Source organism: Lactuca serriola, chromosome 4 (assembly GCF_051521515.1).
Source record: "Lactuca serriola cultivar US96UC23 chromosome 4, Lser_US96UC23_V15, whole genome shotgun sequence".
Taxonomy (NCBI): domain Eukaryota; kingdom Viridiplantae; phylum Streptophyta; class Magnoliopsida; order Asterales; family Asteraceae; genus Lactuca; species Lactuca serriola.
Window position 1 is genome coordinate 302,725,016 of NC_136411.1, and position 17,255 is coordinate 302,742,270.

At 33.0% G+C, this 17,255-nt stretch overlaps 1 protein-coding gene and 1 long non-coding RNA gene across 3 annotated transcripts; both read right to left on the reverse strand.

The window, feature by feature from the left end:
- Nucleotides 1–6,195: 6,195 nt before the first annotated feature.
- LOC145097230 (TMV resistance protein N-like) lies at nt 6,196–10,631 on the reverse strand. The gene is made up of 5 exons (XM_079034757.1): nt 9,995–10,631; nt 8,685–9,789; nt 8,294–8,587; nt 6,771–8,194; nt 6,196–6,570 (listed from the first exon to the last, which is right to left on the reverse strand). The coding sequence occupies exons 1-5, from the start codon at nt 10,471–10,473 to the stop codon at nt 6,504–6,506; spliced, it is 3,369 nt and encodes a 1,122-aa protein (XP_078890883.1). The 5' UTR covers nt 10,474–10,631; the 3' UTR covers nt 6,196–6,503.
- Nucleotides 10,632–13,817: 3,186 nt separating this feature from the next.
- Nucleotides 13,818–15,774, reverse strand: LOC145097232 (uncharacterized). Of its 2 annotated transcripts, XR_013704285.1 has the most exons (4): nt 15,037–15,774; nt 14,521–14,959; nt 14,190–14,232; nt 13,818–14,031 (listed from the first exon to the last, which is right to left on the reverse strand). It is a non-coding gene; the product is annotated as an uncharacterized LOC145097232 (long non-coding RNA). The 2 variants fall into 2 exon arrangements; XR_013704284.1 differs by lacking the exon at nt 13,818–14,031 and having other exon boundaries at nt 14,065–14,232; nt 15,037–15,773.
- Nucleotides 15,775–17,255: the final 1,481 nt, after the last annotated feature.

The window sequence follows — 17,255 nt, forward strand, 5'->3', positions numbered from 1 at the left end:
CCAAAACCTTCAAACCATGAATTCTACTTTGCAGGTCTAAAAAAACCCCAAAATTGAATCCTCAGACCGATGTTTATAAAATCTTCAACATTCTATGTTTTGAATTTTTTTTCTTACTGTTTAAAGAATATTTTCTAAATCTGAAGATGTGAGAACCAATAGAACTTAGATTTAATATAAAACAGAACAAGAAATAATCTGCAAATCGTCAAAAGAAAAAAAAACATGAGGCTACAATTAAATTACAAGAAAAACAAAAAAATGAATAAAAGTATTATTGATGGGTTTTTTTTTTCAGATCCGGATTAGGGAGAACACATATGACTTAGAACTGCCTTGATTGAAACGAGGTGGTTCACAGGGGTAACAAGAAAGAGGTCGCCGCTATGATGTAAGTGATTTTCGGATGTTGGTTAAATTCTGTAAATTAAAAATGATGAAGGCGAGGATGTAGAACGAGAAGGATCAGGGACATATCCGACCTCGGTTATAGAGGCCGCAGGGACACTTTCAGTAGTGATAGAGGTATAGTATATAGTGGAAGCAATAGAGGTGAAAGAGGTGAAGGTGGCCCTGGAGTTTGTTGTGTAGGTGGAGGAAGAAGTGGCGTCAGATGTGGAGGAGGAGATTGTACCTGGAGAGTAGAGGTAAAGAGATGGTAGACAGTGGTGATTGAGGTAGAAGTGCTGGAAGCTAGGGATGAGCGTAGGCGGGTACCCGCCTCATTTGGCGAGAACCGGAACCGGAACCGGAACCGGCGGTTCTTAGAAAGTTAGAACCAGAACCGGAACCGGTCTAGGCAGTTCTTCAATTTTTGGAACCAGTCCCGGAACCGGCGGTTCCGGTTCCAGAAGCGGGTAACCCGGTTACATCAACTTTATTAAAAAATTTCAATAAAACTATAATTTATTTCGGTCGGAATCGAATAAATTCGGAACAAAAACGGACAAAATCGGACCAATATTTTCTAAATCGATCAAAATAGCGCACACATATATTCATACTAGATACTAATATATATATATATATATATATATATATATATATATATATATATATATATATACCGGTTCCGGCGGGTACCCAGCGGGTAGCGGTTCCTAAAAAATGAGAACCAGAACCGGAACCACTTAAGGCGGTTCCGTAACTTTAGGAACCGGAACCGGAACCGCTTAAGCGGTTCCAGTTTCGGAACCGGCAGTTCCAAGGCGGTTCCGGTTCCGAAAGCAGGTACCCGGTTCCGATGCTCATCCCTACTGGAAGCCGCTTTGGTTAGTTTAGGGTTACAATATTTAGGGGGAAAATGACTTATTAAGGTAACTAACTATTTCAATTGTCCATATATAGGTAATGTTCTTTTTTTTGTACATATTAAGGTAACTAACTTGTTTTGTTTGTTCACATTTAGGTAATATGACCGGCTATCACCTGTTTTTGCTTATGTGGCATCCACCTGGCATTACGTGGCATGGTGCATATATGGGAAAATGACTTATTAAGGTAACTAACTATTTCAATTGTCCATATATAGGTAATGTTCTTTTTTTTTATACACATTAAGGTTACTAACTTGTTTTGTTTGTTCACATTTAGGTAATATGACCGACTATCACATGTTTTTGCTTATGTGACATCCACCTGGCATATGACTTGAATACGTTACACCTACGTGGCATCCACCTGACATATGACTTGTTTTGTTTCTTCTTCCTCATCTTATTCTTCAAAACAACAAGATGAATTTCAAGCTGATCATCCATGTGATTGCGGTTTACCATCTCGTGTGAAGATTTCAAGAACTCCTGACAACCATGGAAGAAAATTTAGAGTTCGTTAAAACTCGATGGTAAATCAATATTGTTGAATATGTTGCAGGAGTTCTTGAAATCTTCACACGAGATGGTAAACCGCAATCGATAATCAGCTTGAAATTCATCTTGTCATTTTGAAGAATAAGATGAGGAAGAAGAAGCCATCATCGATCGATCTAGGGTTTAGAATTAGGGGTGGAATCGTATGACACAGTTATAGTGTAATCGAATGAAGACAAAATATGCACCATGCCACGTAGGTGTAACGTATTCAAGTCATATGCCAGGTGGATGTCACATAAGCAAAAACATGTGATAGTCGGTCATATTACCTAAATGTGAACAAACAAAACAAGTTAGTTACCTTAATGTGTATAAAAAAAAGAACATTACCTATATATGGACAATTTAAATAGTTAGTTACCTTAATAAGTCATTTTCCCATATATGCACCATGCCACGTAATGCCAGGTGGATGCCACATAAGCAAAAACAGGTGATAGCCGGTCATATTACCTAAATGTGAACAAACAAAACAAGTTAGTTACCTTAATGTGTACAAAAAAAAGAACATTACCTATATATGGACAATTAAAATAGTTAGTTACCTTAATAAGTCATTTTCCCATATTTAGGAGGGTATATGTATGATAAAGACGTATTTTTTTTTTTTTTTTACTTCTCTGTTAAATAGAATATATATTTTGTTTTAAAAATAATATTATTCAACAAATATTATGAATATCTTTAAAATACTAACGATTTCAAATATTTTTAATGTTAGTTTACTTTAATAAATTAAAATGATTAAAAGTTAACTAAAAAAATATATTGAATAATTTTGATACAAGACAATTTAAAAAGTTAATTTAATACTTTAAAACTAACATGATTAATATATTATTTCGTTTCTTAAAATTATAATCAATGAAATGCTTTCAAATTATTTGGTTGAGTTGAATGGTAGAATGAAATCCAGTAAATTGGAATGGTATTATGAAATGCCATGAAATGGTGTTTATGACCCAACAACAAATGTCCAACTATGTTCATAGATTATCTTTTGCTTGATTGTCAATATATGATTAAAATTTATCTTTTGTTTTATATTTTACACAAGTTAATTAAGAAAGTAGAAAGAATGATATAGAAAAAAACAGCAGATGAAGATGATTGAGAGAAAGAGAACATTTATGCTCATTCTTGTAAACCAGTTTTATTATTGTGTTATTAATTAGTTTGATCTAAAATAATATAGCCCATAAAAAAATAGTTATTATAATATAGTGTAAGATGAGATATGATACAAAGTAAAAAGTATCAATAATCAAAAAAACATTATTTTATATTTAGGTAAATCCAAAAATCATCCATGATTTATGATTTTTTAGAATAATATGAAATTTTTAATATTTTGATTATAACTTGGCCATTTTAACATAGTAAGTTTAGATCTGTTTATATATAAATAAACATTTGTTTCAACGGCATATGAAAACGAAAGTTAAATGAATAGATAAAAATATCAATTTAATTTTTTTTCAAAAGATTAACAATATATCAATTAACCATTTAAAAAAATAAAGTTTTATTTTTCACAAACTTTAATAAAATATTGGACCACCGGATATAATATAGGTGTTAGGTTGTTTAAAGAAAGTTTAAAATATTAGTTATAATATCTATATATTAGTCATAATTTTGATTTATAGTTTTCGACTCTTAGATTATTCATGAATAAGATGTTAAAGATTTTTTTAACTTTTATATATTGTTGGGTAAAAAGCATAAAAAATTATTTAAAAGTTATATATTTTTAACATATTAATATTTTGTTTGTAGCATTTAGTTACTTAATATTAAAATTTTGTTTGTAGGATGTCGTTACTTAACATATTTTCATTTGTTATATTATATTTAAAGTAGATAAAAGGAATAAAAAAAATAGAGTAATTAGTCTAAAAAGAAACTAATGAGTATACTAGGTTTTCAAGAAGAAATTTAAAAAACTTTTTGCCTAGCGGTAGCAAGTGGTGTCTTCTCTCATTGAGGTCAGGGTTCATGTCCCGTCGTGAACATACTGATAGAATTACGTCTTAGCTTAGGAGTAAATTAGATTTATTGATTAAAATAAACAAGAAACAAAAAAACAAAAGGTAGAGACATGTCTACAAATTTCATAGGAAATTTCATAACTTACTAACCATTTTTCATTATATAAAGCTAGAAACACTACAACTTAGATCTCTATTAGTACTTATAGATTAGTCATAATTATTAGAACTCTGTGAACTACAAAGTAGTAGTTTTAGGTAAATAACTACCAACACTTTTCCTTTATCCTAAAACATCATACCAGAAGAAAACTAATCGTCGAATAAGCAATCCATCAGAATGCTTAAACGAACTATTTGACACGAAAAAGAAATTAATCGCCGTATGAAAACTATCTACCGAAAGGAACTAGCTGGCGCCGCCGCATCGCGCGGGTACCCTACTAGTATATATATATATATATATATATATATATATATATATATATATATATATATATATAAAATAAATTAGTAAAAGTAAAAGAAAAAAGAAAGAAAGGGTAATTTGGTCTTTTTATATGGACCAAAGACCTACAGTTTAATTTCCACAAACCATAAGGATGTAACCGATCAAATTTTAAACTTAGGGACAAAAACTGAGAATTTGACAAAAACACAAGGACCATTTCTGTAATTTAATCTTATACTTATATCTCTTTTTATTCATTTATGTAAATATAGGGGTCTCTTTTGTAACATATTGTAATTCATGTATATTGGTGTTAATACAATGTTCTCCCTAAGGGGTTTAATAAGTCAAAAAGTTGGAAGCTTTTTAAATAAATAAGCTTTGCTAAACACCCTTTAAGTCTATATAATCTGATGATCTATTTTACGCGCAATGGCTAAATATCTCTCTACTCTTTAAATTTAATTTCATGTTCAAAACCTCAACTCTCTCTCGAATCAAAATATATGGTTTTACACGGGGTTAATGGCCGAATTTGGGAGGTAAGCTTGAAGCATTATGTGTTGTGATTCTTCCTAGTTCTTTATTCAGTGTTTGTAACGCTTTTGATTTCACAGGGGCCGCAAGGGACATAATTCGATTGAGACGTTAGATGGGTATGAACCCTCCCCTAACGATTCATTCCGCCTGTTGACTAATTAGGTAATTTGTCTTAATACTGATGATCTTTTTCTCTATTTCTATCGTTTACCCTTTCTAGGGCAGACTGAAATAAGGTACGCGTGTTGAGATATAATCTCCTCCAATGTCCGAATAGAGAAAATAGGGTGTGGGTGTTTAGTGGTGCTCCTAGTTGAAACTTTCTATATTTCATTTTGCAGCTATTAGTGATTTCATTTACATTGTATATGGAGGACCAAAATCAAAAGGAACAAGCATCAATGGTTGTTAAGACCTCTTATTAAACCTGTTTAAAAGCTGTTTTTTTACGCCTAGATTTTAGAATTTAATCCACTCTTGATATTAAAAGGATTGAATTAATATGTGTTTAAGTGCCTTTTCAAACTATAGGGTTCTAATAAGTAAAACTCCTACCAGTTATAGCAATGCACTTTCAAAATTTTCTTATTACAGCATAATACTTTGAAAATCTACCAAATGTAGCAATGTACTTTCAATATTCAAATTTTTTCTTATTAGAACATTATACTTTGATTGATATAGCAAATGGAACACTAGATAGATTTCAACATGGGAACAAGAAAAAAACAAAGTTAACATACCATCACTACCCATGATTAGTTCCAAAAAAAAAATTTAGTTCATAAAGAAAAGTGTGTTATGTTTCATGTCCAATTCTATTAGCAGCATACACACAACAATAAACTTGTCCCTCTATAAAATAACATGAAGAAAGTTAATGTGGAAAATTTCCTTTTTCTATTATAAGTCACTGGATTAGTAGAGAGTAGAGACCCATCATATCAACCTTTTCCAAAGTCGAGAGACTGACCACTTAACTTAATTTTTGGGTTTTTGGCTAAAAAATAATTATTACCATCTACAACAAGACCAAAAAGACCACCATGTCAATTCAGCTTGAAAACAGAGAAAGTACAATAGTTCTTTGTGAAATGACTTTTTTGGGCCTCCAGAGCTTCTCAAAATCATCATGTTGTGGGTGCCTGCATTATGTGCACTCTACATAGCAGAACATTTTTCCTATTGTAACAACTTTCTACAGATTGTATGGCAACTTTTAACCTGAAACCTATCAAAACTCTATTCACAAACAATTAAGGTTGCAATCAACACACATATGAGATTATTCATAACTTTCAAAACTACAATCTTATTGTTAATCAGGATACGGTTTGGGTTGATCCATGAAAAATCAGAGTGGTAAGCTAAAATAATATTTCAAAATACAAAGCATTAAGCTTTAAGTCTAAAAACAAAGTTACAAACAAGACCTACGATCAATTTTTGATTTTTCCATTAAATAAAGAATGGAACGAATTTATTATCAAAATCTTGCAGTTCAAATGACATTTGGAAAGTCCCAACCTAACATCTCTTGAGCCATGGTTCTAATGGAGATCACTTCCAACTCATTCTCATTGTGCACTATGTGTTTCTTCTTTTGAAGAAGTCTCACATTGATTTCAACTAGTAACAATGCTTCAATCAACAGGAATCCCCACCACAAAGTCCCTTGAAATTTAGCTTAATCAACGTTTTCAGCGTCTTTTTTCTGCAAAAATCATTGAATTTAGCTTTTTAAGAGAAAAAGTCAAGAGAAGAGAACAAATTAAGACGAACATTGTCTACATGTATAGTACTTTATTTTCTTTTAATTATTAATTTTGATTTGTGGGTGAAATTTAGTTACCGTCATATCAATTTTATTATTTAAATCAGTGTGACATGATCAATAAAGAACACAGAAAGTACCTGTTACAAAAGAATAATGCTTCAAAAAATTTATCCCTGGACACTTCTCCTGTTGACAGCTGTACGTAGCAGTCAGATAATGAGCCATGTATCTCTGATGTAAACCCACACGACTCAAGAAGCTCCCTCGACCCGATGAACCACAGACCTTTTACCAAAAGAATGCTCTGTGGAAGATGAATTATGCTTGTACCTCGTACATGTAAGTATTCTAAATGTTCTAAACGTCCAAGTTCCTCAGGTAACTTTTCAAGAAAGAAACAATTATCAAGTTTGAGAAAAGTTAAACGTTTCAACATACAAATGCTGTCGGGTAGATGCTTAATCTTCGCAGATGACAAAGTGAGCATCCCTAAACTTTCTAATTCGCCAATACCCTCAGGTAACTTTTCAAGAAGCCAACAGAATTCAAGTCTGAGAGATTCCAGATGTTTCAACATACAAATGCTATCCGGAAGATGTTTAATTGTTGTAGATGACAAAGTTAGGTCCTCTAAACATTCTAATCGGTCAAGATCCTCAGGTAACCTCTCAAGTAGCAGACAATCTATAAGTTGAAGAGATTTCAAATGTTTCAACATACAAATGCTATCTGGAAGATGTTTAATTGTTGTAGATGACAAAATTAGCTCCTCCAGACAATCTAACTGATCAAGATCCTTGACCGTCTCTAGAAAACTGCCTTTGAGTTCAAGCTTTCTTAAATGTCGTAACCCCCAAATGCTTTGTGAAAATGTCTCAAGGTTTGTGCAAGCACATATACCTACAGAAAGAAGCATCTCAAGATTTCTAGTAAATGAGGTTCGATATTCTTCATAAAAACACTTAAACCGAAACTTTGGTAAGTTATTGTCAGGGTGAAGCGGGCATCTTTCTATGGTCTCTGCAATCAGCTGTAATTCAGCTGAAGGACCAACCTCAAGTGATTCATCCACACTACAAGAAGTATATTCATATTTGTGAAAGAAAAAAGAGCTAAAACTCAAACAACCACTTAAGTCTACATGGACAAGCTTGTTTAGACATCCAATGGGAGTGTGAAGTTCTACCAATTTATGACAGTCATTGAGATGTAACTTCTTGAGATTTGGAGTCATCCCAAGGTCAAGGGTCCTCAATTTTGAATGACTAATTTTGAGTTTGGTGAGCTTTTGACATTCATTGGCCACGTGAAGTTTTTCCAAATCATTGCATTCATAAAGAAGCAACTTTTCAAGATTTGGAGCCAGCCGAAGGTCAAGGGCACTCAACCTTGAACCTTTAATGTCGACAGAGGTGAGCTTTAAACATCCAGCGGTCATATGAAATTCTATTAAATCATTGCATTGATGAAGAGTCAACGTCTCGAGATTTGGAGTAAGCCCAAGGTCAATGGTACTCAACATTGAATAACTGAGGTCAAGAAATCTGAGCTTCTTAAAGACCTAAAAAAAACAAAATGAATATTGGTGTAATAACAAAATAATGTATGTATAACATTATATAATGAACCATACAGATCAATCGATCAACCATAATTTTACCTTACTTTCTCCACCTTCCCAAAGTTGTACAATTCTGCTCTCATGCATTTGAAGTGCAGCAAGATTATTTGCTTGAAACGTTGTGGGTAAAGAACTAAAAGGGTAATTGGTCCAAACCACATATCGTAGAGCATTTGGGAAGCCTGAGCCGGCCATACTAAACTCCAAATCACAGGAATAATGTCCATCAACAAAAAGAAATCTAAGTTCCTTCATCTTTCTCAGACCTTTTATAGAAAAATGAGTATTGAAACTCATAGAGAAGAATTGTATACATCTTGTTGCTTTAGTACCCTGCAATCCAAAAGAAGTCACCATGAAACTTGTGTCATAATAACTATAAATGTGTTGTTGTTTTTTTTTACCAAATATAAGTACACATTATCCTTACCAAATCATTAGCTAATATCTCTTCAATTTCATCTTTAATCCACAATCGGGTATGATTGTGAGGCTCATCCGGGTGCCCACGACGAACAATATTCCTGCCCATTTCTTCAATATGGTCATGCATGCCTAGGTGATCATAATCATAGTTCTTATAAATAGTTATAAGAGATTTTTGCTGAAGAACTCTTAAACCATTTCTAGCATGAAACCCACAACATTCAAGCGCTTTGATTGCAATATCTTTCGGACAACCTTTCATGAAGCATGCAACATCTAGAAACATTTCCTTGTAATCCTCCTCTAGAGATATATAGCTTATTTCCAACTTTTTCAAAGTTTGTGTTTCCGGAATCGTTTTTAGTCTTTCTAGGGCATCTATCCATTCAAGCTCATCTTTTCCACAAAGAAACGAACCCAAAACCTTAATCGTCAAGGGAAGACCAGCCGCGTAATGTACAACTTGTCTTGATAGCTCTTCATACCCTTGAATTGGAATATCTCTCCCAAATGCAAACCTACTGAAGAGGCAAATTGCCTCCTCATATGATAGCAGATTGACATCATGAATGAACTTCACTCGGTGCGCTACCAGCACTTGCTCATCTCTTGTTGTAATGATAATTACACTTCCCGCCTTAAACCAGTTAGGATCACCTGCTAACGCCTCAAGTTGGTTTATATGATCAACATCATCTAGAACAACAAGACCCTTCCTATTTGGCATCCTCCTCTTCATCATGTGTTTCCCTTCATAAACACCACTTACTTTGATGTCTTTATCATTTAAGACATCTGAAAGGACTTGATTTTGTAACTGCGTTAAACCGGACAAAGAATCTTTTTCCCTGACATTTTCAACGAAGCTTGTACCTTCAAAATGAAAGGATATGTGATCAAAAACAGCTCTTGCTAAAGTTGTCTTTCCACCACCTCCCATGCCCTTGATCCCGATCATGCGCACATCGTCACAACCAATCTCTAAGGATGGTACAAGATCTTTGATCCGGGTCTCCATTCCGACTAGCTTTTCATCAATGTTGAAACTAATGGAACGTAACTCTAGTGAAACCACCTCAACTATTTTTCGGATGAATTTAGCTTCATGCCTACATTTTAAAGAAGATTCAGTTAGCTTACTCAAAAATCCCATATGACCAGTCATTTTCAGATCTATAATTAACATATGAAAAATAACGTATTAAAATTTGACAATCTAAGATGCCATATACGAGCCATTTATATCCAGGACTCCAGGTTATACACTAGATCAAAAAGATTCAAAATATTGCAGAGATCTAATGAAGGAATTACCCGTCAGCAGTGTTCTTCAACTCCCACCCAGCCAGATCCGCTGCTTCTTTGAGAGCCTCTCTCCATATTCCAGCAGCCTCTTTATTTTTAAGGTTGTCAAAGGCGTCTGCCACTGCCCCCTCTTGTTTGCGGACTTCCGAAGGCTCCACATCATAGAAAACAGGGTAAGCGGTATGCTCGTTCGTCTTCTGACACTCCATTATCTTAACAAGTTCATTCAAGCACCAAGATGAAGAGGCATATCTCTTGGAGAAAACAATGATGTAGAATTTGGAGTCTTCAATGGATCCGATGAGCTCATCACTGATGTTTTCCCCTTTTTTGATTTCTTCGTCATCCTTGTAAGTATGAATGCCTTTTTGCTTAAGAGCATGATAAAGATGGTCAACGAAGTTCGTACGAGTGTCTTCGCCCCTGAAACTCAAAAATACATCATACTTAAAGATCTTGTGAATGGATGAAGTTGAAGAAGACGCCATTGAAGGTATGATTGAAGGATCCTGATAAAAATCAAATCTTTGTTAACCAAAGTTAAAATGATTGCGAAGAAATTTGGATGAGATGAATCTGGATGATCATCGTAAGCAGATTAAGAAGATAGAAGATAATGTGAGATGGCGATGGGTGTGGCTGGAAGACTTTTGGACTTCTGTGGAGAAAGCCAGACCACTTGTTTGGTCAAGGAATGTAAATTTACTTATCAGATCGCATTTCTAGTTGCATGTGTCTTTCACTTAATTATAACAGTTTAATTACGAGTTATGTATTAAGGCATAACGGTTGTGAAAAATATTTACCATATATATTTACCATTTTTGTCAGGGAGATAAATGGAAGTGGGCTGAGTTTCAACTTTCAAGCACGTCTCTGTATTTCCACTTGGTTTCTTACTCTTTTTTAGCGGGGATATCGACTAAAAAAAGTAAGATGCAGTTTGACTTGGTATAAATATTTACAGTTTCTGTACAGTTTACTTTTGTGAGTAAATTGCTGTGTAATCATAAGGATTTGATACTTTTATTGATCATCACAACACAACGATATTCTTTTGTTCAAACTAAGATAAAATATATAATTGTTCATTCTATTAGAAAAAAGATGTTTGTTTTATTCATAACTTTGATATGGTTAGTATTACATTTTCTTCCTTTTCGTTTGATTTATCATTACTCGACCACTAGTGATTTTCTTGATTCATGAATGGATTTAAAGGCTAGGGTGGAGGATTTATTTAGTCAAAGTTGGTTGGTTTTTTATTCTTTCTAACTATTTAAAAATGAGTGGCAAATTTTGTTAAATGGAAACGTAACTTTTGGTGTAGAAGTCAAATGTGGGGAGTTTCTTATTGATAACCATTAACATATGTTTTAATTAATTTTCTACAGAGATCAAGATCTCTTGACGTTTGAGAGGGGAAGTGTAAGCGGTTCTGTTATGTTCAGGTATATAGGCATAATTTGGCTTGATCTTAAGGGTAAGGAGTACGAAGTTCTGAAAGTTAGTATCTTATTATAAAAATCATGGCGATAATGATCTATATTTAATTATATAATTTTTTTGTGTGTAAATAATTTTGTGTAAATAAAGGTCATGTAAAAACTATACATACACTGAAGGATCAAGGATGTGTGTGGGCACAATAAACATGGAGGTTTACCTTTCTAATGACCTTAAATTTGTTGGATTATGAGTTTGCATACTATACACCTATTATTTTGGTTATGCCTTTTTTAACAAAAAACTATAGCTATGATATCATGTCAAAATTAAGTTCCTATCATCTAATATTGCAATATAACAACATACAGAATTGATTTTTGTTGGTTTTGCATATTTATGCAGTGCTAATTTATAAACAAGTTAAATCATTACTCTGAAAGAAATTGGAACATTGCTCTGCATTATGGCAATCCAATTTCAGTAGGGTTGTATCATTTACCTGTTCATTTTCCCTTATAATTCACAAAAAAATAAGTTATAACTTTTGTAGGCAAATGAAGTCTTTAGCATCAAACTTATTTGCCTGAGTTTAAATAGAATAAGCATCTTTGACATTATATATTTTCAACATTTTCTACCTTATCTTTGTGACATTATTGTTGAAATATAGTTACTCATAATTATTACATTGAACTTTTTAGTGGTTTATAATTTTTGAGTGAGGGACGTCAATATTTTGAACTTTCATGTTAAGTATAGTAGCTAAAATAATCATATTTGGTGAATTGTTGTAATATATCATGACTACTACCGGATTGTTTTGGCCTGTGTTAGGATGTTTTGGGTTGGAATGTTTTGTTGAGAGACTATTTTCAACACATCTAATTTGTTTACTAATAAACATATGTAACATAGTAACTTATTTTAACAGATAATGGCGTAAATAAACAAAAAAAATATTCAATAACTTTTCTTTAAAAACAAATTGTATAATGGGTTTTCAGTAAAAGGCGAAAAAAGTAGAGTTTTTCTAAATTTGAGATTTGATATTTTATTACAAAAATATTTTTCGCTAATTGCCATCTGCTTTTGTTAAACATGGGGATGAATTTTGGGAACATTTTGCAGTTTTTATGACATCATTAGTAAAAGTTGAAAATTCGGAGTCATAACACACTTTTTTGTTGCAAGGAAGACTTTTGAGAGGTGAAATTAAGGAATAGTAGCATGATGATATATATTACTTTTGAGCAATAGTTGTAATTCTGGAAATAATTCTAAGAGGAATATTTCCAAATGCAAAGGTATTTTTTGCATAAATTACAAAAAAAAAAAAAAAATGATATCAAGCGTACCCTTGAATTTGCTTTTGTTCCGTTTTATAGCATTAGCCCTAAAAATTTGCTTTTTGTCGCTTTTAGAGGAAGTTATTGCGGAAGATACAGAAGAGAGGTTGCGCTTGAACTTCAACTTCATGAAAGTCGGGTACTATTATGACTTTTTAATCACTTGAACAATACTTTTAATCAAATACCCTTGAATTTTGTACTCTTTGAGTTAGACTTTACTGTGAGATTGCTTTTTTTTTAATGGATCATAAACATACAACTTCCACGGATTCATTTTTCAAAAAGAAGTCGTTACGGTTCTAATGGTAGTGATTCATGTCATGATAACTTAGTTAATGGTGTATAAGCCAAGATGCCACCTATTTTCTTTGATTCTTATTGAATAGATTGCAAAACATGCAATTATCACCTAAAAACTAGTGGTTTATGTGTGTTTCAGGTAAAAAAAATCCTAACTCTCTTACCCTCATGTAATAGTAACATACTTGCATTTTGTTTTACCGAAAATAGCAACGTGTTGTCCATGATAGCTTGTATTTTCATTTGTTCATACCTACCATAAACTGCTAATGATTGCAACATCTACTTCCACGAAACATCAACCAAAAAAAAAATATGACCCATGCAACACACGGGCCTCTTCACTAGTTTGGATAAAATTTCAACTCGTGGAATCATTGATAACAGTAAAAGGTGAATTTTATTTTGTTTATTTTGCTAGATCGGAATTCTTAGCGTGTTTGGATGTGCGATTTCAAATAGATGATTACCTTTTTTTTAAATCTTTGATAATAATCTTGACTTTGCTATGTTTCTCAAGCACTTCGCCACAATTCCGATCACCGAAACTGAAATTAACCGCCAATGTTCTTGAAATAGTTTCGACCGTATCGACATCGTTTTCAGTTGTGTTTGATGTGTTTTCTGGTGCACTATTCCACTAACACTTCATTCCATCAAATATCTACTCACTATTTTTTTTTATCTTTTTATCCTTTTTTTCTATTTTAATAAATTTGTTATAGATTTTTTATAAAAACTAGAAAGGTGACACCGTGTTGCGGGGTCGGATTTCGATTAAACCATTTCCAAAAGGAGTGTACGTCGACTACATAGTTTATTGATTATTCGGGGGTTAAAATGTTTAAAGGGTAAAGTCGACTGGCTTTGCTTGTAGATTGCAAGTCAAGTAAAAACCAATGTTATTGTCATACGATCAGCGCCTCTGTCTAGGTTGAATAAGAGATTCTGAAAAATCGAACAACGGAAAACAAATAACCATTAGAAGAATCAAACCTCTGTACTTTCATTTTTACATTTACTGGTTTATTTTCAATCCTTCTATTATTTACGCAGCGTATTTCGAAAAATCTTTCTGCCAAAAAAGAATTAGGGTAATCATCTACCTATATCTTCTTTTTACCCTTTTTCTTATTAAAACTTCACCACCTGTCAAAAGACACAAATACCCTTATTAGTGACTAAAGTATGGGAAAAATAGATTGTGTTATTTATTTTACTGGTGGTTTCTTCTGGGGATGATGTTGTCATTCAATCCCAATTCAACAGGAACAAATAGTTTCCATACAGACGGATGAACAAAAAAAAGACATTTCTTCAAACAGGTTGTGGGCACAAGCATATATATAACATCATTTTGAACGTTTACGTTATTAAGGGGTACTTCATCTGTTTTCATACGTTATTGAGATAAGAAAGTATGAAGAAAAAATAAACCTCAACAGCAGCTGATACACCGACCTCTTCCATATTTTCTCTGAAGGCATCACGTATGGTAACAGCTAAATGAACTAATGACTCATGGGGCCCACATTCTCAATTCTTAGTTACTCATGTTACATGTAGAGCATCACATAACACAAGAAGAGCCCCTCCTTTCATGTTAAGTAATTTCTATGAATAAGAGCCTATTGATAGTTCCCTCTGCAGAGCTTTAAATAACCAGACACTTTCTGCCAAGGGCAAATTGGTGATTTAGTTTAAATGTCGCAAATGCGAAAACCTGCATCAAAGGTGGTTAGTTATCTGTGCCTTTTGCAGGCCATCCACAGCTTCAATTGTCATTCTCCTATCCAAACAAATGATTTCCTCAGACTCCAAGCATTTGTTGTAATAGTATAATACATCATCTACCTCACCTAGAAGTAAACGACAACTGGATATAGGATATAAAAAGAAAATTAGATTATGATTTTTCATATGTAATAAGTAACTGAGAGATAGAAATGTTACTTTGCTAATCCTCATTTCGTCTCCTCCAGATATGTCTTCACCCATCTTTGTCTGCAGAAACGAAAAAAGAAATCGAGTAATCAAAAGCAAGCTGTGATGGTTAGGCTTTAGGTTTGGTCGGCTTCTTAGTGTCGGTAGCAGTCGACGGTGGTAGCCGACACCACTGATAGCAACGGAAATATGAAAATCAAAGAACGAAGGAAAGAGGTAGATTGGTACAGAGACGAACCACCCTTCGCCATGGAAGCACCTCTATGATTTTGCCCTGGAAATCCATGGGAAGGCAGACATCAACCTCTAAGTGAATAGATAGGTAGTCGATTTGGTACCACGGTGATGGTTAGTGATAGAAAGGATGCCAATGAGTTCAGATAGAGATCAAAGGGTTTTGGAGAAGCGGCGGGAAGTGGAGGAATTAGAAGAAGATAGAGGAGAGACTGTCGGTGGATAATCCACAGTTCTGTAACCTTTTGATTGGAGAGTAATAGCGGTGACAGTGATGTGTATGGTGAGAAATAATATGGAGGAACTGTTTGTGTTGGTGAAAGGTTTTGAGAACGAAGGATTCCCAGAGATGTTGAAGAAGACGTTGCAAGGGAGAAACAGGAAATGGAGACGTTTCTGAAATGATGAATCGGCGAACCCTGAGTCGGTGATCCTGGAAACACTGGAATGGGGATGTTATCTACTGTTGATAAAGCCAGAAATGAAGCCTGATTGGTAGATAAAACGGTGAGGCCACCTGTACACAAACTACCTACATAATGACATAAAATTACTGTAAAAGAAAATAGAATTGCAACCTCACACTTTCAACTTTACTATTCCTAGCTTTATATATATATATATATATATATATATATAAGGTAAAGTGAATATACCTAACAACCTTATATAAGCTTAGATACTTAACTACATTATACTACATTGTTTTGCATTATATTTGCATTGCAATCGTCTAAGGTTCTTAAACTTCAACCCTTAACTTGATTTACTTCCAAGATTTTTAAACATTTACCATTATATTCCTCCTACACCATTTGATTTGTAACGGCAGTATATGAAGCCCACCAGGAGGTCTCCGTAGAAAGACATCATTTGAAGGAAGATAATGGTAAAAGTCCAAAGATTTTGGAAACAATCAAGTTATAAGGTTGAATTTTAAAAAATTTGGGTGATTACAATGCAGATATGATACAAAATTTCTAGTATATATATATATACACTAGAAAACTTTGAGGTCCGTGCTAAGCACGATCCAAAAACAAGATAATTTGTGTATATTTTTTAAGGTGTCTAAAGTATGTTATACTAAAAACGAAAAAGGTTAAAGTACAATACTACAATATATTGCTTGAATCATCTAGAGTCTAGACCAACCATCTAAGCAGAAAAGATGAACTCTAGGTTTGTTAACTTTGAGCATCTTCGCCTGTTAAGAATCATGAGAAAATGAATTAAATTGGAAAATATGTTTTGCTTGATTTATAGATATGCAAGCTATAATACAAAGGTTATTCATTGCAAAATTAGTATGCATTTTGTTATAGAAAAACAAACACCAACCATTCTCTTCATTGCATTAACACAAATATGTTGCGTAAAAAACATAATAGAAAACTTTGGCATCAAAGAACTTATAAAATATCTTAAAGTATATTAGAACTAACAATATACATATACTTTATGGTGTTTTATAAGGTATGTAATGTCGATTTTTTCTCAAATGATTGTTTAAGAGAATCTTTGAGTTTGACATTAATTTTGCCTTTTTATCACAAAAAACATGCATAATATATCATTTTGCATTGAATACAGTAAGATTGAGTTTCATGGGAAATAATATTTTTCTTAAAAAACCAAAAGTACTATCAGTTGCATCAGTCCAATGAACATGACCCTCTATACTAAACAGATCAGTTACATGTGAAAGAAAGAATGAAACAATAATTATTAAGTGAATAATCAAGAAAATGCCAAACTTTAACCAAACTTAAGCAAGAAATCCCTATCTTCTACTGATATCTAGAAGCTTCTTATTTTTTTTTTTTTTTTGACATTAACATACATATATCAATTTTTGAAAAGTAGAAATCATATCATTTACATGAATGGGTGGTTTTTCATAATTATGGAAATATAAATACAAATAGTTTCCAAATTTGATCATTTTTGAAAAGAAAAGGGCATAAACTATAAATAGATTAAATTTTCCCCTT